The 26,150-nt window shown below is 47.8% G+C and overlaps 1 protein-coding gene across 6 annotated transcripts in view; it reads left to right on the forward strand.

The window, feature by feature from the left end:
* MAPK4 (mitogen-activated protein kinase 4) overlaps positions 1-26,150 on the forward strand; it is a 184,166-nt gene that overhangs the window by 150,588 nt on the left and 7,428 nt on the right. For all 6 annotated transcript variants that reach the window (XM_021093269.1, XM_021093266.1, XM_021093281.1 and 3 more), the window contains exons 3-4: positions 20,536-20,680; positions 22,050-22,211. In XM_021093269.1, coding sequence (XP_020948928.1) covers positions 20,536-20,680; positions 22,050-22,211 — 307 coding nt within the window. The remainder of the gene's footprint in view (positions 1-20,535; positions 20,681-22,049; positions 22,212-26,150) is intronic.

Below are 26,150 nucleotides of genomic sequence, written 5' to 3' on the forward strand. Positions count from 1 at the left end.
ATCTGGCTGAGGGCCAAAGCAGCCAGCATCAATCAGCTGCCATGAGTTGTGTTGCCCATAAGACAGCCTGAGAAATCAGGTGCAGGAACGGCCCTTTTCCCAGTGCAACTTGTTTACATGGAGTATGAGTGAAAACATGTTTAATTAGGGTAATGATACACAGAGACACAGATGATGACAGCAGCGCCACCAACGCTGGCTGGCAGCAATGGGGCTGAGGTCCTAGGGACATGCAGGGAGTCAGCTCTTGCACATGCGTGCTCTGACGACAGACGTGGTGAGGAGAGGATGAGGCAGGGTGTCAAAGAAGCCGTGAGGAACTCAGAGTCCTGGTTCTGTAGACAGAGCAGTGCCTCCCAGAGTGTGGTTCCCCCAACCACGAACATTAGCATCACCTGGGAGCTTTTCCGACATGCACATTCTCTGGCCCTGCTCCAGACTCACTGAATCAGAAACCCTCTGGGGGTGGAGCCCAGGGATCTGCGTTTAACAAGCCCTCCAGATGATTCCGATGCCAGCTTCTGTTTGAGAACTGCTGCTGTAGAACACAGCAGCTTCAAAACAAAATCTGGCTTATTCACCACCTCGACACCTTATCTTTTTCTGAGCCTTACTTGACTCATCTGTAAAAGGGGAATAAAAACACCTCCCCTACAGGAGGAGCATATGGCCAGCTTATCTGATCTGTTCACTGCTCTGTAGCACTCAGGAAAAGTAGCTGGAACACAGCAGCTCAGTAGATATTTGTTTATTGATGAATTAGCAAGACTATGGTAAAGAATGTGTTGAAGTTCTTTATGAAAAGTATTGATACAGTGCTTGGCAGGCATAGAGTAAGTGCTTCATAATCATGGCTATTATTGGTAATGATGGTGATGATGGTTAGAAGTTCCTCTTCTGCAAAATGAGAGGCTTGGCTGAAATCACCTCTAATACTTCTTCCAGAGGATGAGTCAGAAGACCAGACCCACAGCCTCTGAGGTTTCTTATTGTGCATAAAAATATCTAAATGGGAAGGAGAAAGGAGGTAGGTTGTCATTTCATCACAGAGAGGAAGAGAGGAAAGCAGGACGACATCAGTCACCTCTGGGTCTTGGGCCCATCAGGTACAGAGCACCCTCAGCCATCAAGAGAGTTCTCAAGTTCCCCTGCATAGCTTGGATGTTTCACTGGCCCGAGTCATTCCTATTAGCTGAGTCTGAGTCCTAAATCTGCAACCACAGGCCCCTTGGGGCCAGACAGCCTACACGTACAGGGGCTCAGGGGCCAGCCTAGTGAGCAGGTTCTCAGAGCTGGGATGGCTTGTTAAGGCCTCTTAACTCCATTAGAAGAGATCACCCACATTCCTCTGTCACTCTAAAAATTACTAAGCCATAGTAAGACCACAACCATGAGTTCCTTAAATGACATCAATGCTCTTTCCCTCTGGGAATCACAATGACAGCTGATCATGGTTTTCATTCTCCAAAAGGAAGGCATGAAGATACCCAGTCAGGGCCTAGGTTCCATTTCTTGGGTCCTGCCCCCAAACACTGCTATATGTGATACAGCTTTGATCAACATGAAACAAAATCAAATCAGGCAGCAAGTTGGCAAACTTCAGTGTCAGCCTCCCAAGGAGAGCCCAGTGGCCTCAAGGATCCAACCAAACTATGTCCCTAAAGTAGCAAAGAACATAACCACAGATGCAACAGACTCAAAACTAAGAGAATACTGTGAGCCCTACTCCCATATCATCTATTAAATAAATGTTTATTAAATAATTACATGACGTTAATAAGTCTTTGAAAAATATAATTTTATCAAATGTGACTCAGAAACCTCAACAATGCAATAAACATTAAAGAAACTGCATCAGTAGTTAAAACTCTTCTCACAATGAAAACCTCAGGCCTAACATTTTACAGGCAAGTTCAACCAAACTTTTAAATAACATGTCTTATCTTAGCAAATTCTCATATAATATAGACAAAGAAGAAATACCAGAGTTCCCGTCATAGTGCAGTGGAAACAAATCTGACTAGGAACCATGACGTTGCGAGTTTGATCCCTGACCTCACTCAGTGAGTTAAGGATCCAGCGTTGCCATGAGCTGTGTTGTAGGTCGCAGACAAGGCTCGGATCTGGCATTGCTGTGGCTGTGGTGTAGGCCAGCAGCTGTAGCTATGATTCGACCCCTAGCCTGAGAACCTCCATATGCCATGGGTACGGCCCTAAAAAGACAAAAAAAAAAAAAAGAAAGAAAGAAAGAAAGACCCTGCTACATTAAAACCTTGCTACCAAAACCAGGAAAAATTAAAGGGGTGGGGACCCACATGATCATTTCAATATAGATGCAGGAAAACATTCCAGAAAATTCAATTACCTGTAAATGATAAAAACTCATACTAACTAGGATAAGAGAATTTCCTTCATCTAAAAAAAAAAAAAATGGTTTCTATCAAAAATTAACAATGTTATACTTAGCAATGAAATGTAACAGTTTTTTTTGTGTGTGTTTGTTTTGTTTTTGTCTTTTTAGGGCCATACCCATGGCATATGGAGGTTCTCAGGCTAGGGATCAAATTGAAGCTGTAGCTGCTGGCCTACACCACAGCCACAGAAACATGGAATCTGAGCCACATCTTTGACCTACACCACAGCTCTTGGCAACGCCACATCCTTAACGCACTAAGTGAGGCCAGGGATCAAACCTGTGTCCTTGTGGATGCTAGACAGATGTGTTTCTGCTGAGCCAAGATGGGAACTCCTAAACATTTTTTATTTTAACTAAGAACATGCTAAGGTTGTCACTTCTATTCATCATTGCAATAGTCCTGGCAAGCAAAAGAACAAAATTGTTATTATTCACAGATGATTTGACTGTCTAAATAAAACTTCAATTTACAAACAAGTTGATTTAATAAAAGGAATTTAGTAGTGTTGCTGACTATAAGATCAGTATACAAAAATCAACTTCATTTCTGGAGTTCCCGCTGTGGCACAGCAGAATCAAATACAACTAGGAACCATGAAGTTTTGGGTTAGATCCCTAGCCTCCCTCATTGGGTTAAGGATTTGGCATTGCCATGAGCTGTGGTGTAGCTTACAGATGTGGCTTGGATCTGGCGTTGCTGTGTGGCTGTGGTATAGGCCGGCAGTTGTAGCTCCGATTTTACTCCTAACCTGGGAACCTCCATATGCCATGGATGCAGCCCTAAAAAGACAAAAAGACACACACACACAAAAAAAATCAACTTCATTTCTGTACACTGGCTGAAAGCAGAAAACATAATATTAAATAATATGCCATTTATTATAGCAAACAAATAATATTTGGCAATTCAATTCTTACATGGAATGAGGACAAACTTCCCAGGTTAAGAGCATTCCTCTCATAGGGCTACCTTCACTCCAATGACGAGTTCAGGGCCATCTGCATGTCTGAACCAACTGGCTACAAATTGAGGGGTTCCCATACCCCCTCGCTTGAATGATTCACAGAATCTAGGAAAGCCCTATACTTACAATTACAGTATGGATTATAAAGCATAGAGAACACAACCAGCTGAAAGAACAGACCCATAGGGCAACGTCTAGGAGGGTCTCAAATGTGAAGCTTCTTCACCACCCTCTTGGCAAAATGATGTGTGTCAGCAACCAGGGACGCTCATTCAGCCTTTAGTGTCCAGCCTTTTTATTGTGGTTTTCATTACCTGGGCATGGTTGATTGAATCATTGACCTTCTGAATGAACTTGTATCCAGCCCCCCAATCCTCTAATCACAAGGCTGGTATTTGGGGCCAGACTCATCCTGGAATTGCTTAGGGGTCCACCATGAATAACAAAGACACTCCTATGACTCAGGAAATTCCAGAGGGTTTAGAGGCTCCCTCCCTGGAACCAGGAATAAAGACCAGACAAATTCTTTAGTATATAGCAGCTAGCTGAAAGTAAATCTAACAAAAGAATACCTTGTACCTCTTCACAAACTCCCTCTACAAAGACACTGGAATACCATACAGCTGTGAAAATGAATGAACTACAGGTTCACAGATTAACAGTGGTATGATCACCGTTTCAAAAACCAAATTCACTAGCAGTGCTTTGTCATAAACAAAGATCACTATTCTTCGGCAGAACCATCTGCCAAGGGTAGGCAGGACCCACCCAGTGGGGTGATGGAGAATTGGGAGGAAGAAGGACTTTCTCTTTGGGACCCACTCCCACCTCCTGTGCCCCTTCCCTTCCACAGAACCCTACCTCCCTTAGCTCTCCAAAACCTTCCAGAGGCACTCCTGAGAGTGGAGAATAAAATCCTTGCATATTCTCTTCCAAGAGGCAAGGAAATTGGCTTTTCTAGCTGTTCCTCTAAAAGTAAAACCAAGAGGTTTGGGCCCTTGATGAAGGAATTTAAGGGAATGAGATGGTGAAGGAACGTTTTTAAATGGCCAGTAATCAGACAGACCATTTCCAGTGGCTACAAACCCTACCAGCTTATTTGCATGAGGAGGGAAAGAAACGTCCTTCAAAACCCACGAGCTCCCCCTGTAGTCATTCCCTACAGCCACATTCCTCCTTTGGCCTCTTCACACACTCACCAAGCGACCAGCTCTCCAGACGTTTGCCTCAGCCAGTGAGAAAATGGGCCCTGCCATGGTTTACTTCAAGGAAGTTTCCTAGAATGTGTACCTGCTTTTCCTTTCTTGAAAATCCTGCTGAGATGCCCTCCTGTCCTCCTTGGCTACTGACCCCTTCTTTGACCTGTTTTATTCCTGGTGGGGGTCAAATTTATTGTGGAGCTCATGACTCAACTCAAACTTCTTACTTGCCGACCCATCCCTGACCAAGGCCCTGGGAGGGGCCCTAACGATGTGGTCCATGGTCGTCTACTTTTGTAATTTTTGCAAAGTAAGATACTTTGGCAGCAATTTGTTAGGAAGTGGTCTATTTCCAGTCTGACTTGCCTCCCTGACACTTTCTCTTGTGTTGGATGGTGCTGGTTTGACCAGGCTTTGGATTAAGGGTAGGTAGGGATGCATTCAGTTTGGTATTAATAGGATATATTCATATGGTTTGCAGCTACTTCTATGTAGAGTTAAGTTAGTATCAGCATCTTGGTATAGGAATAACTTCTAGGAATCCCTCTGCAGCCCAACAAATCAACTCACAGAATGTCATAATAAAGCAGCAGGGCCCGCCCTACAACTCACAGTACATGACAACAACTAGAACATTAGGGACAGCCTGGTTGATAAGTATCATCGATTCAAAGTAGAGACGTTTAGGCACCACATAAGAAACTGGAAATGCCCCCCAAATCTTACAGCTCATAAACAAAAGGATACCGAATAAGGTTTTTCCAAAATGCGACAACAATCCTGAAAATTTGTATGACTGATAACTAGTTTTGATGGTGAAAGAAACTTGTAGAATATCAGCTGTACTAAAGGATTGACCATATTAGGAGGAAAACCTGAGTTATCTTTTCAATTATCTTTCAAGTACTGAATTAGCTTTAAATTCTCTCTGTAAAAAATTATATTACAGGAGTTCCCATCATGGCTCAGTGGAAACAAATCTGACATCCATGAGTATGCAGGTTTGACCCCTGGCCTTGCTCAGTGGGTCAAAGGATCTGGCGTTGCTGTGAGCTGTGGCATAGGTCACAGACATGGCTCAGATCCTGCATTACTGTGGCTGTGGCATAGGCTGGCAGCTACAGCTCCGATTAGACCCCTAGCCTGGGAACCTCCATATCCTGCAGGTGCAGCCCTAAAAATACCAAAAAAAAAAAAATATTGCAAAACTGTCATAGAAGAGATGATCAGAGATTATGCAATCCATTCACATGTTTGCTACCCACAGTTTGCCAAGCAGCTAATTAGCAAAAATGTTATTTTTATGAAAGTTGCCATGTTTGTGGTATTTGCCAGCTTTTTATAATTTTTAATTTGCTGAATTTTTCTGATTCAAAAATAAACATTTTCAGATCTAATTCTGTCTTCATAATTTCCTAATTTTAAGGGCCCCAGCCTGGATCCAGCCTGGCCCCCTTTCTGCTTTGCTCCTCATGCAGTGACTACTCCATCTTCTCTCAGTCAACCAGTGGTGACTGTCTCTGGTTTAATGATTGTCTTTGCAGTTGAACCAGCAAATTCACTGCCCGGAATTTGGGTTGTAAGCTCCCTGAGGACAGTCTCCTGACTCAGCACTACCATAGATAGGGCCAGCCCTACCAGAAACGTTTGATAAATGTCTGTCAAAATGCCTGTATGGGAGTTCCCGTCGTGGCGCAGTGGTTAACGAATCCGACTAGGAACCATGAGGTTGCGGGTTCGGTCCCTGCCCTTGCTCAGTGGGTTAATGATCTGGCGTTGCCGTGAGCTGTGGTGCAGGTTGCAGACGTGGCTCGGATCCTGCGTTGCTGTGGCTCTGGCATAGGCTGGCGGCCACAGCTCCGATTAGACCCCTACCCTGGGAACCTCCATATGCCGCGGGAGCGGCCCAAGAAATAGCAAAAAGACCAAAAAAAAAAAAAAAAAAAAAAAAAGCCTGTATGAAATGGAACTAGTGTTCTCTGGAGAAGGTGACCTGGGCATCCTTTCACCACTGGAGCACTTCAAAGGTAGGACTGTGGGAGTTCCCACTGTGGCTCAGAGAGTTAAGAACCAGACATAGTGTCCATGAGGATGCAGGGTCCATCACTGGCCTCACTCAGTGGGTTAAGGATCCAGAGTTGCCATGAGCTATGGTATAGGTCACAGATGCAGCTCAGACCTGGCATTGCTGTAGCTGTGGTATAGGCCGACAACTGCAGCTCTGATTCAACCCCTAGGCTAGGAACTTCCATATGCCACAGGTGCACCTGCAAAAAAGGAAAGAAAAAGAAAAGTGGGAGTGTCCCAGGAACCTGCAGTTTTTCTAGAAAAAGAATGTTTCCACAGAGGGAGTGTGTGGCCCATGGTTGGTAATGGGATCCAGCTGGCTGCCTGGTCACCAAGGAGAGAAGACCCTTCTCAAGGTCAAGGTTGGGCAGGGTTTTGGAGCCTGGGTTCAGACCCTGACAGAAACAACATCAAAGAAGGGTTGGATTTGGTCTCACGGCCTTTCTGCTGCCCTCCTCTCCAGCCCTGCAGCCTGTGCTTCTTCTGTGCCCTGGGGAGTGGCATGGGGTGGCCTCAGTGCTACTCACCCAGCCACCCCAACATTTCTAATGGCCTTTGTAACATGCAGCCACCCTGCCTTGAGCCCTGTCTGCCTGCAGCTCCAGAAGACACAGCCAGTCCAATGGTCCCTGCCATCAGAGGCTCACTGATAAGTTGCAGGGGGTGGGAGGAGGCAGTGAGTTTCAATCCACTCAGAGCACACTCGGCAGGATGATAGTAGTCTTTGCCGGTGTGATAGAAGACAGTGGGTGAACAGGTAGTATGTTTTCTCTCCAAGGTAATCGTGTTAACAAGCACTTTACCCAGCACTTCCCATGAAAGATTGGTCCCCGAGACGCACCCAGAAAAGAAGTGGTTAGGTGGACAGAGAGGAGTGGCAAGTACCGCAGCCTAAATCCCTGAGACTATAAATGAACTTGCTGTTTGCTGCCAGCCTGTCCTGCAGGTGTTTGTCTTCCCTCTGTTAGCATCTTCAGGATGTGGAATCAGTGCCTTCGGTGACTGTGGGACAGACTTTCACCAGGACAGGCAGGCAGTCAAGTTCAGTAGCAGCAGCTTTTCTGGCCCCTTCTACCAAGTTCTGCAGGCAGTTACTTCCTTCCTCCCTATAAGCTGGGCCCTGGTCAAGATCCTTGAAACAGCACTGCCTCCTTCCCCAGACTTCTGCCCCTCTTGAGACCCTGGGAGAGAAGTACTCCTAACACCCTTAAGTAAGCTTTCTCAGCCCAATGCCAGTCCCCGCCCAAAGCCACCTGTGTAATGAAGCCACCTGGGGGTTTTAAACTCTGCCTGTCTAAGTTCCACCTGATCCTGGATGGCAAAAAGCAAGGCAATTTAGGGGAGTTCCTGTTGTGGCTCAATGGTAACATCCCTGTCCTCTCTCAGTGGGTTAAGGATCTGGTGTGGCTGTGGCATAGGCTGGTGGCTACAGCTGGGATTCGACCCCTAGCCTGGGAATTTCCATATGCCTTGGGTATGACCCTAAAAAGAAAAAAAAAAAAGGCAAGACAATTTAGGGTCTCTCTCTCTCCTATTTAATTCCATCTTTGTTACCTTCAGTAAAGGTGGGGTAGGGGACCGACTCCAACCCTCTGGTGGGGACGGTGTGTGGGCAGAAACAGGGTAGCTGGTAGCAGGAGAGGAACTTTGGGGACTGAACTGTCTGCTGGGGGACTTGAGGACCTTGGCACTGTGTCACTGACCTTCTGCCTCGACGCTGCACCCCCTCCCATCGGGAAAAATAACAGTGCCCACCTGGTGAGACTTATAAACAAATGAAAGCACTCAGAGCTCAGGTGGTACCCAGGATGTAGCCAGCATTCCTTATTATTGTATGCATCACTCACTTAGTAGTGCTCTGGGATGAATATTCTCTCCTCGCTCTTTTTTTTTCCCATTTTTGGGTACCCCACAACATATGGAGTTCCTGGGCCAGGGGTCAGATCCAAGCCACAGTTGCGATCTACACAGCAGCTGCAGCAATGCCAGATTCTTTAAGCCACTGTGCAAAGCCAGAGATAGAACCTTCGTCATATTCTCTTTCTTTTTGAGAGGGGAGTTTTAAGGGATGTAATAAAACCCTGAGTCTGACCTCTAGCTTGGCCCCAGACAAGATTAGCAGCCCCAAGGGCCTGGCTACCACAGTGCAGCCTCAAGGTCAGGTCAAACAGATCCCCAGCCACACCCCACACCTGAGGGAGCACTTTCAGAGCACTGGATTTGAAATGTGGCAGCCACCTCTCTCCTGCGATCCAAACACGGCCAAAAAACTTCAACATAATCTCATCTTGATTGGTGGCAGTGTTTGAAATTATACCTCTGGCCAATCAATCATTCCTTTGGTTTAGGTTGTTTATACAATTCATTCATCGCACTTAAGGTGAGTACCTACCTGGCTTGCTCGACAAAGAAAGATAAAGCACCCAGTCCCTGCCCTCAGGGCCTCCCATCCCTGGGAGTTGTAAATCTGGAAATGAAGGGGTCCAGGAACCCAGAGGCTTACCTGCCAAGCCAGGCAGAGGGGAGGGGCCTGCAGGAATTTGCCCAGCTAGCAAATGAAAAAAGAAACACTTAGCTTACTGGGTTGTCAGGATGCCCGCTGAGTTGAGGCTGGCAAAATCCCTGGTGCATGATGGACACTCAACAAATACTGGTTCCGAGAGTTCCCAGTGTGGTGCAGTGGGTTACAAACCCAAATAGTATCCATGAGGATGCAGGTTTGATTCCTGGCCTGGCTCAGTGGGTTAAGGATCTGGGATTGCTGTGAGCTGTGGCATAGCTGTGGCTTTGATTCGACCCCTAGCCTGGAACTTCATATGCCACAGGTGCGGCCCTAAAAAACAAAAACAAACAAAAAAACTGGTTCTGGAGTTCTTTGTGGCACAGTGGGTTAAGGACCCAGCATTGTTACTACAAGGGCTAGGGTTGCTGCTGTGGCGCCGGTTGGACCCCTGGCCCAGGAACTTTCACGTGCTGTGGCTGTGGCAAAAAAAAAAGGAGGCCAAATACTAGTTCCCTTCTGCTTCCAATCTGACCTCAGTTATTTACACCTGGGGACTGGCGAGGGCTTGAGGAGAGATTGCAGGGTGCAAAGGGGCAGATGAGTGTATGCCCTCACTTGGGGAGAGGAATGGGGGACAGAAGGAAAGGCGATGGAACATACTAGATGGCTGACCTTGCACTAGTTATTAGCATTCCTAAGTCTTGATTTTTTTCAAATGTGAGGTTGCTATAGTAACTGTAACTGTTTGGGATTAATATTTCAAGGAGTTCATGATGTAAAGAGTATGTCTTTACACATTATATCCTCCAGAAGTGTGGGGATACTTACTATTATTATACAAATGTTTTTAAAAGAAGAGTTTAGCATTAGAAATAATTGTGAAAAAAACTTAAAGGAAACTTGAACTATCAGGGGGCTGATTAACATGTGTACAAAGTCATTTATTGTCACAAAAAGGAGGGGATGGTGACTCATGCTGTTCCTATGGTGTGGAAAGGCTGTTTAGACACAAAGTGTTCTCAGCTCAACTATCCCACAGTTAGGGATATTTGTTTTTGCCTGCTTCCAAATTACAACCATTGTAAAACTATCTTGACCTATACTATGAACTCATTATTTAAAGTTCCAATTAATTGTTATTACTAAATCTTTCTAGCTCCAAAACCTGAGCAATCTGGAATAAATGAGAAAAACAATGAGAAAGAATTCATCAATTTTAAGCCAAGAGTAGAGTCTAAGGTTGAGAGTTTTTAGTGGTATTCCCCCTGTATAAAGATATCCATTGTACTGGATTGTTCTGTGAGATTTACTGTCCAAAAAAGCATCAAAGTAAAAAATCTATAAAAGTAAAAAGAAAAAAAAGAGAGAGAGAGAGAGAGAGGCAATGGGGCTCAGAGATCAACTTCTCTGATGCTCTCCCCCCATGAGGCCACCTCTTTGATTCACTCTGGTCTCTGCTCCCATTTTTCCCTGTCATGGAAGCCTTCCTGGACCATCCACCCAATCCATCACTCTATCTCCTGCTTCATGTTTTATTCCCAGGACTTTCTCCAGCAGACACATTATACATCCGTTTGTTCAGCTCTCTTTCCTACCAAAGTGTATGCTCCATGATTACGGTGACTTTGTTTTGTTTCACTGCTGGAGTGGAATCAGACAATGATTAGCTAATTTGGCCTTGGTTAAGTTATTCACCTCTCTATCCTTTCTTCATAGGGTCATTGATTAAATGCACCGATAATAGAGCAGCACTTGGCACCATGCTGAGCGTATCCTAAGTTCTCAATAAATGGCAGCTGTTATTCTTGGTTATTCTCCAGTAAATTTTTACTTCCTGTGGGTCAGCCGTCTGCAGAAGACCGCTGTGGCTACTTAAGGATTCATCTGGAGTGAAGCCAGAAATAGAAGCCTGCACTAATTGGGGGACTGTAAAAAATATTGCTTACCTTTCCCAAGCTGATGAGCTAAGGATCCCTCAGACACTGGTTCTCAAAGATGGCTGCATTTTGGGTCACCGGAGGGAGTTTTCAAAATTACTGATGCTGGGGTCTTCCCCCAGAGATTCTGATGTACTCGGTATGGCAGTTGGCCTGAGCACTGAGAGTTTCCTGAGTTCCCCAGGTACTTCTAATGCATGTCGGGTTTGAGAGCCATCGTTCCAGGGTGCTGCCAGATTTCCCCTTGAAAGTCGGTGAGACAAATGTCTAATTATGGCCTGGTGGTTAATGCATCTTCCTAAAAGGAGCCATTTGCTCACAAACTGGCCCATTAAAAATTAATCACTTTGGCCCAGCAGGGCCTCTCACTTAGAGATTGCTGGTGACTGTGATGCAGAATCCTAGGACTCTAGCGCCCCCCACCCCCATCCCAGGAAAGCTTGGAGACCAGCAGTGCAAGCAGATGGGGAAACTGAGGCTGAAGCAGAAGCACCGAGCCTTCCATCCTCCCAGCCCAGGCCTTGTCATGGCACGGATGGTGACACATCTCCAAACAAAATGTGTTGTCACGCCCTCTAGGATAATGTGCTTTTATCTGTGATGGTGAGCTCTAGCTGAAGTAGAAGACAACCACATTTCAAGAAAGTGCTTTTGAAAAAGAAGCCCAACTCCATCACTCCCACTTTCCTGCTACTTAAAAGTAAGGAGAAGTACATTATGCTAAGTGAAAAAAGCCAGTCACAAAAAAGGACAGATACTGTATGATTCCACTTAAGTGAGCAGTCAGATTCACAGAGCCAGGAACTAGAGTGGTGATCACCAGGGGCTTTGGAGGAAGGAGGACAGGAAGCTGTTTTTAATGGGGAAGGACTCGGTTTTGCCCATGGTGGTGATGGTGGCACAACAAGGTGAATGTACTTGATACTGAATTAAGTACACTTAAAAACTCTTAAGATGGTAAATTTCATGTGGATTTTACCACAATTAAAAAAAAATTTTTTAAGAGTTCCCATTGTGGCACAACAGAAACGAATCTGACTAGGAAACATGAGTTTGTGGGTTCGATCCCTGGCCTCGCTCAGTGGGTTAAGGATCTGGCGTTGCTGTGAGCTATGGTGTAGGTCACAGACGCAGCTCAGATCCTGCATTCCTGTGGCTGTGGCATAGGCAGCTGTAGCTCCGATTTGACCCCTAGTCTGGGAACCTCCATATGCCGTGGGTGTGCCCCCCAAAAAAGTTATTTTTTTAAAGCAATTCTCTCATAATTAAAAAAAAAGTAAACAGAAGGGAACCACATGGGGGCTACAGGCCTATAGGAAGTTAATTGGGCTTTTGGTTGATTTCCATGGAAACCAGGGAAGGAAGAGATGAATTTCACTTTGTCAAGATTCCCCAGAGCATGGAGTGGGGAAGGGGCAGTCCTGAGAAAGAAGGGCAGGAGATCAGCAATTAAGGGCATCTTGGAAGTTAATGAAAACTCAGCACCACTGATTTAACCATACCATTTCTTCACCCTGTATATTTTATCTGCAGGGTGTACCAGGTGACTTACCAATGATGGTGTTGTAGGCTGGGCTGTTAAGACTGTGTGTTCAGGGTGTTTCTGTTGTGGCTCAGCAGTTACAAACCCAACTAGTATCCATGAGGATGCAGTTCAATCCCTGCCTTCCTCAGCGGGTTAAGGATCCGGTGTTGCTGTGAGCAGTGGGTGTAGGTTGCAGACGTGGCTCGGATCTGGCATTGCTATTACTGTGGCTATGGCGTGGGCTGGTGGCTACAACTTCAATTCAGCCCCGAGCCTGGGAACCTCCATATGCTGTGGGTGCAGGCCTAAAAAGCTAAAAAAAAAAAAAATTGTGTGTTCCTTCACTGAGCTTGAGAGTCTCTGCTGCCTATTTTCACGGAAATGAGTTTAGTAGAATGAGTCTGGAGTCAGCAATAAGGCGATTTCACTGTGGTGTTCTTTTTTAAAAGGCTTCTAACATGCCATGTGGATACTGGCACAAATAAGAATTATACCTTCAGAGGAGGAGCCTGTGGAGAGGGAGACCATATATTTCTGGTTAAACTGGGCCTCTGGGAGGATGGTGTTTTTCTAAGTAATCTTTTGATGAGTGTCTGTAACACAAAGAATTAACCCTATTACAGGGCAGTCTGCACCTCAGAGAAGTCTGCCTGGCCTGTGAGCAAGGCAAGTAAGTCATAAATTCCTCGGGCACAGCAGGATATTAAAGATCATCCAGGTCATAATGGGTTTTTGTTTTTACTTTAAGTCTTTTAAATCATTTCAAATCCAACCAGACTCTCCAAAACCTTCAATAAAACAATTTTCAAAATTTAGAAAGGGGTTTAAGGAAAAAGATATATTGGGACTAGAGTTGATAATTTATAAATATGGCCATTATCTGGTTTTGGTATCATTAAATCAGAGTATTTCATTTAAAAAAAATACCCAGGGCTTTACTGGTCCAAGTATGGTCCTCTGACCTGCAGCATCAATATCACCTTGTTTGCCTGATGAAATGGCATCTGCATTTGTTCAGCCCAGGTTGCATCCTGTAGCCCGAGAAGCTGCGCTCTGGAGGGTGGTGTTGGCAAGTCTCCCCATGAGCTTGCCCCGTCTGTGCTTGCCAGCCTCTGCCTGTCCGGGAGCCCAGGCCTCCTTGCACAGCCTGGTGGCCTTTAGAGGACTCTACGTGAAAGGCAGTAGATGAGATCAAAGGTGGTACATCAATCGGCACACCTGGGGTAGAATCCTGGCTGTGCCACTTACAGCCTGTGTGACCCTCTCTGTGCCCCTGATCCTCCCTATCAGATGACTATAATGAGAGTCCCTACCTCATGGGTTGTTGCAAGGATGAGATGAGTTAGTCCATATGAAGCATGAGAACAGTTTAAGGATCTCAGTAAATGTTAGATCTTATCATCACATGCCATGGGTTTCTGCCTCTTTGGTCCACGTCAGTCCCCAGAGCCTCACAGAATGAGCTTAACTCCTTATCCATATGACAGTCTTGCATGTGTCTGAAGCCAGCTCCCAGGCAGCCCCCGCAATGTTCCCCAAGCTCAAAATGCCCAGTCTTTCCCATTCCTTGGGTGACATGCTTTTGATTTCCACAGAATCACCACTGGGAGGTCTTCCGGGAACTTGCACCTCCATAAGAATCACAGCATCTGTGCAACAGCCCCCACTGACTCCCTAAAGCTAAAAGTTTTTACTTCTCTATAGCCTGATTCCTTTTTCCCTTGACCCAGTTTCTTCTACATCAGACAAGAGCATGTGCCTGTGCTTCCTATCCCCTTCAAAGGAAGTGTGGTGCCCGGGGGTGGGGAAGACAGGGAAGGGGCCTTTCTGAGCCTCTTAACCCCCTGCTATCCAGAGAGCAGCATCTTTGCCGCCAGCAAAGCCTCTCCAGGCTCCCAGGGAGGGGAGTACCAAGCCTGCCACCTTAGTGAGAGCTCCGCAAACGCCCCTCCCACTAGTCAGAATCAGCAAGGGCTCCACCGAAGACACAGGCCTGCCCAGCCTATGCTGAAGCCCCGTCCTACTGACCATCCCTCCCTCCCTCCCCACTCTGCAACCCTCCACAGCTCCCTGCATCCTCCCAGGGTTCTCAAAGTGGGAGGGGGCATAAGGGTTCCTTGGGGAGCACACTATAGATGGAGATAGGAGGAGGCCAAGTCAGCAGCTATGACCACTCTACACATCTCACAGGCACTTCCCCTGATTCTCATGGAGGGGGTCTTTGGGGACCACTGACCTTTATAGCAAAGGTCATTTTCTTTGGCCCCTCCCCCATGTCCCATTTGTCCAAATGGCCAGATGTCTGTCCTCTGAGCACATTCTAGGTCTTCCCACCCTCCTCACCTTTACTCGCATTGGCTCCCCATCACCTACCCAAGGTGTCCCCATACATCAAGACCAACACAAAAGTTATTTCCATGAAGCCTTTACTGCCCCTCCTCTGAGCTCTGAGCATGCCTTTCCTTTGCTGTTTACCATTGACTCTATGCAGGGTGGAGGGCCAGCGGCATACAGGTTAGAGCCAAACACCCTGGACCACTTCCCAGCCACATGACCTTGGGCAAGTTGTGTTACTACTCCGTGAAGAGCCTGCATCTAGAGGCCGATGGAGGGATCGCTCAATACATTTGGGTAAAATGCTAACAACACGCCGAGCACAGAGCAAGTCCTATGTAAATGTTGGCCAAGATCACTTCCTGGTACCTCTGATCATCTTTGCATGTTGAACGTTTCATCTCTTTAACCACATTACACCCTCTGAAGACAAGGATGATCTAGTCATCTTCGTTTCTGCTACACATGGATGACACAGGTTGGGCTCCCAGGACACATGCCAGAGACTTCTGGTTGGGAAGGCAAAGCTGTCAGAGCCCGCTCCGTCCTGACCTGGAAGCAGGGGCAGCCCTCAACAGTCTTTCTGTATAAGCTGAGGAACAACCCTCCCAGTCCTGTCATCCCTCCCACCCCCACCACAGGCACAGAGCTACAGATGGCTGGGCTTTTATTCCTGGGAGAAACTTGTCCTCGTTTAAATTTGCCCTGTCTCTGTGTGAGGAACCAGAGGCACATTATCATTAAAGGGTGAAGTAGAAAGTATATGAGCTCAAGCCTTTGCCCTCAGCCTTCCGACTTTTGGACCCAAGAGATGAGGTTCAGGCGAGTGGAGGCACAGAGAGGGCAAGCCGAACAGAGCTGAAGCCCCCGCCCCATACAGGCTCACCAGAGCAGCAGGGAGTGCCCACCCTTCTGGGGGAAGTTTGATGGAGGCTGTTGTGAATTCCCTGGTGGGAAGCTGGGTCTGAATGTGGCTTCCTTGCTCCCTCTGCTCCCACCACACAGAGAACGCGCAGAGCTTTCATATCACCCTCTCTAGATCTGGGGCCAATGCAGGGGTGGGGGGTGGGGGTGGGTTGCCTAATCACCCTCCTCCCAAGAGAGCTGCTACCAGATGATTCCCCAACAACTTTGAGGCTTTCAAAGTCAAAACCGGAGTTCCCTTTGTGGCTCAGTGGTAACAAACCCGACTGGTATCCATGAAGATGCAGGTTTGATCCCTGGCCTCGCTCAGTGAGCCAGGGATCTGGCGTTACTGTGAGCCATGGTGTATGTCACAGATGCAGCTCAGATCCCATGTTGCTGTGGCTGTGGCGTAGGCCAGCATTTGTAGCTCTGATTAGACTCCTAGCCTGGGAACTTCCACATGCCACATGTGCAGCCTAGCCAGGGGACCAGGTCCGCCACTCCCAATGGTGCCAACAGAGTTGGCTTTTCACCAGGAACACGAAGGGACAGGGTGACAGGAGGAAAGGGACACTAGGTGAAGGACGGTTCCGATCTTGCCACTCGCACTTGAGGGTGGCCATGGAGACCCGGGGAGAATGGGCTTGCTGTCTCCTCAGCACAGTGATATGTTACAGCACACACGACAATGTGCCCTTCCCATGTCCCCATCCCACCCACTGGTCAGTCTGCTGATGGGCGAGCCCCAGGGGGACCAGGTCTGATCACCATGGATGACTTCCTCTGCATCTAAGTGGAGCTGAAATTATCCTCCCTCTAGGCTCAGGCAGGAAAGCCCATTTAAAGCTGTCTATTGAGCCACACACTAATTATGGGCCCTTCTGACAAAATTGAGTCTCCACCCCTAAATATTCTTTAAAGATTTTTTTTTTTTCGTTCTAGAAAATTCTGACTTTTGCTCCATCCACTCAAGAGAAACTCCTCTCCTGAATTCAGACCACCAACATCATGTGGTGGGGCTTTAGCACCTCTCCCACTCAGTCACCCAGGGTTTGTCTCAGCCGAGGGCAGGACCCCCACCCCCACAGACCCAGGAATGGAGCCCCACCCTTTGTTCCCAGCCCCTCTTCCTCAGGGCTCTTCTTGCTTCAGAGCCTGGCAGAAGACACTGCACCTTCCCAAATGCTCCTCGGTCCTGTGGCTTCTGAAGCACATCAGTAAATCCCCTGATTTGAGGAACAAGTAACCAGAGGAAAGCAGCTAGTAGTTGACAAAAATCCGGCAGGTTCCTGGTTTCCATTCAAAGGTAAGGAAGAGCCAGGTGTGAACCTTCTCAGCTGCTGTCATGACCTGGTCCCCCCACAAACATCCCTCTTTTACATTCAAAGCAGGTATTTCAGAAGAGAGCCCCCTAGCATCCCACTTCTGCCCCAGACTCTGCAGGAGAGGCACGTGTTAATTATAGGGAATTCCATTCCATAAAAGACTGCTCATTTACCTATCAGAGTAAACTCACCTTAAGACACTGCCCCTCTGGGGACTCTGCTTTAGACTTCCTCTGACAGCCTCACCCTCTGACTAGAAAATTAAACAGACCATTCTTTAGTCATAACCCATCCACCCAGATGTGAGCTTCTACACGTTGGCTTGTCTCCTTCGTTTTCAGAATCAAACTACTAACAAACCACTGTCCATATAACAACATGGTTGAGTCTGAACGCATTATGCTAAGTTGAGGAATGCAGACTACATTTATACAAAACTAGAGGGATGGAAAACAGTGGTTCCTAGGAGGCTTGGAGGTGACCAGATGTGGGCAAGAGGGATTGTGTGAGATGACAGAATTGTTATAGACCTTGATTGTGATGGTGGTTACATGACGCTACGCTTTTTTTCAAAACTCATAGAAATGTACACTAAAAAAGTGAATATGGAGTTCCTGTCATGTCGCAGTGGTTAACAGATCCGACTAGGAACCATGAGGTTGCAGGTTCAATCCCTGGCCTTGCTCAGTGGGTTAAGGATCTGGCGTTGCCATGAGCTGTGGTGTGGGTCACAGATGAGGCTCGGATCCCACGCTGCTGTGGCTCTGGCGTAGGCCGGTGGCTACAGCTCCGATTAGACTCCTAGCCTGGAAACCTCCATATGCTGCGGGAGTGGCCCTAAAAAAGGCAAAAAGACAAAATATATATCCTGAAGTTCCCGGTGGGACTCAGGAGGTTAAGAACCCGAAATAGTATCCGTGAGGATGAGGGTTCAATCCCTGGCCTTGCTCAGTATGTTAAGGATCCTGCTTTGCCTCAAGCTGCAGTGAAGGTCGTAGATGTGGCTTATATCTGGTGTGGCTGTGGCGTAGGCTGGCAGCTGCAGCTCTGATTCAACCCCTAGCCTGGGAACATCCATATGCTGCAGGTGTGGCCCTAAAAAGAAAGTAAAAAAATAAAAAACAAAAATATTATTTACACTCGCCAGTCCTTTTCGGAACAAGGCAAGGCATAAGGCAAAACTATCAACTTTTGCAAATTCCTCACCTGTTGAACGTGGGAATTAAAACTTTCCATGAAGTCAGGTCTGTCAAAGGAGGGGATCAGCAGTTCCTCCAGAAGGTGCCCCATTTTGAAGGGGCTCACTTCATATGAGCTGTTCCTTATTCATTCACTCATCCATCCATCCATTCATTTAATAGTGTTTGCTACACTCTTCCTAGGAGGCCGTCTTGAGACTAAGCAATACAGAAACAGCTGTGAAACACGATACACGGGCAGCCCAGGAGCGGCAAATAGTCTAGTGGTCCTGGGGGTGGGTGACTGCAGAGAGGTAAGAAATAGTAACAAAACAGGGACCATGCTAGGCCTGGGAGGGGCATCCTATCTTATCCTAGGGAGTCAGAAAGCATCTGAGAGGAAGCAGGCCTACATGTGAGTCAGACGGGAAGGGCAGTGGGTATGAGGACACCCATCCCTGAAAGGTATACTTGCAAAGGCCCAAAGGAGAGAGAAAGGGGGCCACTCTAAAAAATTGTAAGGAGGAGCTCCCAACTGTGGCACAGCAGGATCAGCAGCATCTTGGGAATGCTGGGGTGCAGGTTTGATCCTTGGCCCAGCACAGTTGGTTAAGGATCTGGTGTTGCCACAGCTGAAGCTTAGGTCACAACTGTGGCTCAGATCTGATCCCTGGCCCACTATGGCCCGGCCAAAAAAAGAAACAAAAAAAATGTAAGGAGCTCATTTGGAAGCACCAAGGCCAGGGAGTAGGTATGTTTTAGTGTTTTCCTCCTTCCTTCTGCCAGTCTGAAGAAACTCACCTTGCTCTGAGGAAATATGTGCACAGAGGAGAGAAAACTACTGTGACTCAGGATGTGCAGAAAGTTTTAAACACGGTAAATCTTTGCTCAACAAATGAAGAGCCTTCAGATTCCTTGATCCGAAGCTCCTGGGAACTTGGCTTCCCAGCTTTTCATCTCTTTTAACCTAGGTTCCTGATACTTTTTACATCAGCAAAAAGGAAAATTCAATGCTAAATTGGAAATTTCAACAACAAAGCAACTGGATCCCCCGCAACCCTGGTGCTGTCCAACCAAATAGGTCTATTTTTTCACTTTAGAGAGACCGTTCCAAATAATCCAAATAGACATTCTCAGGTTTCCCTGTCGGGCCAGCTTTCCGAATTACACAGAGAACAATTTCCAAATTGCCTGGCTCTATTTTCAAATCTATGCTAAAACACCTATGTCATCACTCTATCCCATAGTGAGGGATTCCATCCCCAGACCACACACTGAGCAGTGGCTGAAAGAAGCCAGAACATCTATCCCCCAAAGGACAATCTGTAGAACTCCCAGAATCCTCTGGACCAACCAAAGCTGCGTCTGCCCAGCCTTATAGGGCTGCTTCCAAAAGCCCTTCAACCTGCACCCATTATGAAGCCAGCCTCATCCACTCCCAGCAGAGGCTGGGAGTCTGGCATCATAGCAGAAATAATTTAATCATCTGCACCAAAGCAATTGGTTTGATTTCCATTTTACAGCTATTTCTCAATTTTAGGACCCAAATAAATGAATTTCCAGTGTCTCATCATTACTCTGTGGTTGGTGATAATGAGCTTGAGTTTGGCTCCTGTTTATCCATCTTCTTACTAGATGAGGACAGAGTGTTAGGCATTGTCACATCAAGATGGGGTGGGAAGGAGTTTCTATTGTGGCTCACTGGGTTAAGAACCCAACATAGAGTCCTTGAGGATTCAGGTTTGATCCCTGGCCTCGCTCAGTGGGTTAAGGATCCAGCATTGCTGCCAGCTGCAGCATAGGCTGCAGATGCCACTTGGATCCAGTGTTGCTGGGGCTATGGGGCAGGCCAGCAGCTGCAGCTCCAATTCAACCTCTAGCCTGGGAACTTCCATATGCTGCAGGTGCAGTCAGAAAAAAAGATGGGCTGGGAAAGCATTCCTTCTAAAATAGTAGGGGATCCTGGGTCCCTTTCTACAGAACAAAACTCCAGGGCCTCCTAAGGTTCTCCCAGTAAAGCCTTTGGTTGTTCCCACAAACCAGTCTGAATCCCTCTAACCAGACCATCGATGGCAAAGGAGTGAAAGGGGTCCTGCTCCTGGGAAGAGAAATGAGAAGGTGTGGGAGGGAGGGTGTCTGGAAATGACTGATCAATGGAACCTGGGATTTTTGTCTTCCAGGGTTACCTGTCAGAAGGCTTGGTAACAAAGTGGTACCGCTCACCACGCCTGCTCCTCTCCCCCAACAACTACACCAAAGCCATCGACATGTGGGCCGCCGGCTGCATCCTAGCCGAGATGCTTACGGGGAGGATGCTCTTTGCTGGTAAGCTGCTACCCAAGCCACCTTCCTTCTCCTCTGCTGTGGCTCAATATGCCCATCACAAAACAGGCTAGTCTTTCTCTTTGACTTCACTCTGAGCCTTTTACAACGCTGCTTGGAGGCACCTTATTATCAACCATTTCAGGCAAAACACTGGAGAGGCTAAAAATAGCCTTTGGAGCACTAAACTTCCAAAATCAAGTAATTGCTTATATTCAGATGCCTACAGCTCGACCCTTGAAAACATTCATCCTACATTTTCAGTCCCTTCTCCCCACTCCCTTCCACTGTGAGAGGTTGGTCTGGATTGTTTATGTGGAGAAGGAACCCCACAAGGGGCTCCCAGAGTCCCTGAACTGAACCTCCCTGAGCCTGCTTCAGGGAGAGGCCAAGGGATTCACTGAGAGCAGCCCGATGCTGTCAGTACCTTCTGGGTTGGTATTCACCACATTTATGTGTCCTTAGTGCCACATAGGGCATGGGGGGAGAGCCGCACCCTTAGCCACCACCTTCTAGAAGACAGGGACTCTATGGGAATCAGCGATAAAGGGGTGCGCTCTGTGCAGCTGGATGAGTCAGGGGCACTTAAACAAGACAGGGGCTTGATTAGATTTAACCTGATAGAGGTAAGTGGCAAGGCTACTCATGCCCAAAGGGAAAATGAAAGGAAGGGAACAGCCTGGAGGTCAGAGGGGGCAGCAAGGATTCAGACCTGACCCATCCCAGCAGTGTCAGTGCTGTGAAACAGCGTCCCAGGGGGCCTGGGTGTAAAAGAAGCCTGAAGCTGCTTATGTTGAAAGAATGGCTGAAGAGCGAGCACTTGGAAGCTTGACTCCAGCATGTCCCACCTACCTGGCACCGCTGCTCTTCCTCCCCCTGCCAGAAGGAGCACAGAGGCCATGTGCTCATGACAGGTCCCAAACTTAATCTGTTATTCCTGATTTTTCCCCCCTAATGGAAATCCAAAAGGTAAGACTTGTTCCTGGTCTTACAATCCCTTCCTTTGCCAGCCTAGTAAAGGACACTTGCAGAGTCCTAGGGAAGGAGCCTCGGGCCACTTTAGCACTGGCTGACTTAGGCTCTATGAGAATGGTCCATTCCAGAGACACAGAATGCCAGGGGAACAGACAGGGCTCGAGAGACTGCTCCTTCTTTCTACATTTTACAAAGCCAAGCCCCAGAGATGGCAAGCAACTTGTCCATAGTCACACAGCAAGTTAGTGGCAAAGTGAACCCAGGTCCCCTGGCTCCCAGCCTGGCACTGCCCCCGTGTTCCGTGTTGCCCCTCCAAGGCTCCTGGAGCTAGGCTGGAGCTTTGGCACATGCCAGCCATGCAGGCAGCATGTTCACCATTTGGTGTTGGCCTCCCCAGGGGCTCATGAGCTGGAGCAGATGCAGCTCATCCTGGAGACCATCCCTGTAATCCGGGAGGAGGACAAGGACGAGCTGCTCAAAGTGATGCCTTCCTTCGTCAGCAGCACCTGGGAGGTGAAGAGGCCGCTGCGTAAGCTGCTCCCTGAGGTCAACAGCGAAGGTACCAGAGCCTGACAGCAGGGCTGGCAGCTGGAGGCTGCACTTTGCACCCTATTTTCACTTAGTGGTGGGGGTGGGTGGTAGGGGGCGGGGCAGGCAGTCTCTTCCAAAAGGACCAAATAGAGTCCCCAGACACAAGCTGAGGACCCCAGGCAGTCGGCATTTGCCAGTCGCTACCTTCAGACTGAGGTTGGCCATCAGGCTACTCTCAGGCACCCACTGCTGGTCCTCCACTCTCTACCTCTGATTTTGCTTCCTTTTCCTTCTCATTTTTCTCACTTGCCTCCCTCCCTCTCCTCCATCATCTCCCTTTACTTTTTTCTCTCTGGAAGGCATGGTATGGTTTCATCAGCATCCAAGCCAGACCCAGGCTCAGTTCCCAGTTCCACCAGTGACTAGCTATTTGGCCTTGGACAAGCTTCTTAACTTCTCTGCATCTCAGTTTCCTTGACTGTAAAATGGGCATAAGACATGACACATGGGGTTATTGTGGCAAAGAAGTAAAATAGAATTGGTAAAGTCTTGGGAGTTCCCATAGCAGCTCAGCAGAAATGAATCTGACTAGCACCCATGAGGACGCAGGTTCAATCCCTGGCCTCGCTCAGTGGGTTAAGGAACCAGTGTTGCTGTGAGCTGTGGTGTATGTCACAGACGTGGCTCAGATCTGGCATTGCTATGGCTGTAGTATAGGCCAGCAGCTACAATTCCATTTTAACCCCTAGCCTGGAAACCTCCATATGCCAGGGTGCAGCCCTAAAAAAAAAAAACCATGAAAAAAAAAAAAAAGAATTGGTAAAGCCTTTGGCATAGGAGAATTTCTGCACTGTCTCAGATGTTACATTATCACCAGCCTCATACCTGCTAAAGGCTTCCTTAGGAAATCCCTGTATCAGGTAGAATATAGGTTTAGCCAGTTGTAAAAGAAACCCATATTCTCAATGATTTAAATACCATTTGTTTCTTACTTGAATTAAGAAGTTTATTTCTCTCTCATATAATAATCCAAAAGCAGACAGTCCAGGGCCATCTGGTAGACCTGCTCTGCCATCATCCAGGAGCCTCTTCTGTCTTATGTTTCTGCCACCTTAGGCTGGTATCCTTACCACCTGGAGGAGGGTGGAGAAGAAGGGAGTCCCCTTGCCTTTAACATCATGAGCCAGATTTTGTACATTTCACCTCCATTCATGTCCTATTGGCCAGAACTTAGTCACGCAGCCCCACCTTGCTGCAGTGAGGCTGTGAAAGGGATATTTAGTCTATTGCTGCTTTGTGTCTGCTACTATAAAAGAGGAGAAAAGACATGGGATACAAACTAGCCATCTCTGCCACACTCTTCCCAACAAGAAAACCAGGAATTTGGACCAACAATGTCTTTGGTTGTGATCCACATTCAATCAATAAATTCAGTTTACCCATCATTAAAATGGAGGGGGCAATTTGATTCCCAACACATTCAGATTCAGCCCTTATGTATTTATTTTGATTCCTCTGTAGAAATCCCATTATTTGATAAGTGATTCCGAATTCTCAGGAATTCTGGGTCAGGGATATGTCCCCCTGCCCCGCCCCCATAGAAGCTCCTTAGTGACTTGGCTCTGAGGGTGGTGGGTGGACCTGCCTCAGAGAAATCAGAGTTGAGCCCAATGGTGGGATAAAGCTTCTCACTGTCATCACCAGCACCAGCCAACATTTATTAATGCACTGTGGCTGGGGAGCTGTGCCAGAGATGGAAATTCAGAGACATAAGAGACAGCCTAACTGGGAAGTCAGGGGTGGGTGGGTGGGTGGGTGTACCTATCAAAGACGAGTATGCAGATGAAGGAGCACTTCCTAGGGGGCATCAAGAGCTCTGGGTATTTGGGGACGGGGAAGAGAGACACCAAGCACCGAGAGGGACAGAGAGCTGGCCTGGAGGACTGGTGAGGGGTTTAGATCACCAGGAAACTGACTGTAGGAAATGAAGCTAGAGGTGTGTTGAGAAGGGCCAAGAGGCCCCAGGGCCCTGAATGCCCAGTTGATGCGTATATTCTTGATCTGGAGCTGAACAGATGTTCATGAAAGCCAGGCTTTCTTTACCTTCCCAATGTGCTGGCTTCCACCAGAATTCCCTTGTCTGCCCCCAGGCTTGAAAAGTGGCCCCAGTCAGCCTAGCCTTAGGGTAATGAGCTATGGCTGAAATGAAACTTTGATGGGAGAAAGGGCATCATGCCCACCTGCCCAGAAGGGACAGTTGGTGACCCTCAGTTCCTCCCTGTGCTATACATCAGAGGCCCTGCAGGCCTGGGAAGAGGTGTGTGTGGGGGTGTCTCTCTAGCTATCACCCATAGAGGCTCAAAGGACATCATTTGGTGGCTGTATCCCTCAGCAGCGAAACCTCACATCAAGGGAGTAGGCCAGAGACCATGCTTGGAGCATTCTGGGCTCCACTTATAGTAAGAAGTAACTATACCACAAGGGACCGCTCTGCTGAGGAAACCCAATATACAAAAGAGGAAAAGGAAGGCTCTGGCTGCAGCAGAGGTGAGGGGCTCAGGGTCCTGCCCACCTGCCTCTTAATCTCCAGAGATGCACCTGAAAACCCTTCCAGAACCCCTGAGGCTCTGAGAACCCCAGCTAGGAATTCATTGAGGTCACAAAAAGGTGACAAGATTGTACAGAAGCCTCATTACATTAGAAGAAAAAAAAAAAAAAAACCAAAAACCAAAAAAACCTGTGGGGAGGTGTTGAACTTAGAGAAAAGGAGTTTGGTTGGGAGGGAGATCATAAGTCAAGGTGAAGCCAGTGCTGTGGCAGATAAACTTGAAATCTCCATGGTTTACCTGCCAGAAGTGTATTCACTGTTCACCTCAAGCCCAGATAAGGTAGGGGAGCCTTGGGGCTGTGCCTGGACCTCGGGCCATCTGCCATCTTCAATCAGAGCTTTTAAGGGCTCCCCAGGGCACCAACTTCCAGCCAAAGTCCGGGGGAGAGAGAGCAGACACTCCTGCAAGAGGTTTTTAATGGTTCTGGCCTGGAAGTGGGGTGCACACCTCACTTCCACCCCCTTTCCATGGGCCTCAGTCACACAGCCCTACCTAACTTCGGGGGTTAGGGGGACTAGGAGATGTAGGCCAATTGTGTGTCAGGAGGAGAGGGGGCTTGCGTGGGACATGACTGCTGCCCTGAAATGTGTGAGGAATGGCCATGAGGCACCCCAAAGGCAGAGCTAGGCCCAAGGACAAGAGTTAAAGGGGCAGATTTAGGTTTGCTACAAGGAAGGATTTTCTAACATTTGGGCTTCCTGGAAGCATCTGGACACCTGCTGGAAGACCAGCTATCAGGGAGAAGAAAGAGACGATTGTCATCCTGTCAGTGGAGTGGACTTAGGGTCTGGCACTTTCCAACTTCTGGGTTTGCCCGGGAGCAATGACAGCTTCTGTGGTCGCATACAAGTGAGCCTCTGTCATCTGTGCAGAGAGGATAGGCACAGAGGGTTGGGTTGAGCCCAGGAAAGGCTCTGGGAGAGGCAGAAGGGGTCCATAGATGTGTGTACTTGCTTACTTTGTTGAGGTGGTAATGGTCTTTGTCTCTGTCTCTGACCACCTGAGGACCAGCTGGGGGAGCAACCCCATCCCTCCATCCAACAGCCAAACCCCATGACCCTGAACATATCTGAAAACGCTCACCTCTGAGGCTGCCCACTGGTGTGATGTGCTCGCCTAGGGGGAACATGCATTTTTTTCCTGAGTCTCTCTGCCTCCCCCCAACCCACCATTTCTCTAGGGGGATGGACCTCACGGCCCCAGCTCCCATCTCACTCTGCTTGGCTGACTCTGGAGAGGCCGCCAGGCCCACTGGGAGCTGTGGTGAATGAGTCTCTCTCCATCCACTGAGAGCCCCAGGGGCCCCTGCGGGATAGGAAGGCTAGATGCCAGTCAGTCAGGGTGGAGGGGTCTGCTCT

The sequence above is a fragment of the Sus scrofa genome, chromosome 1 (genome assembly GCF_000003025.6).
Source record: "Sus scrofa isolate TJ Tabasco breed Duroc chromosome 1, Sscrofa11.1, whole genome shotgun sequence".
NCBI classification, from domain to species: domain Eukaryota; kingdom Metazoa; phylum Chordata; class Mammalia; order Artiodactyla; family Suidae; genus Sus; species Sus scrofa.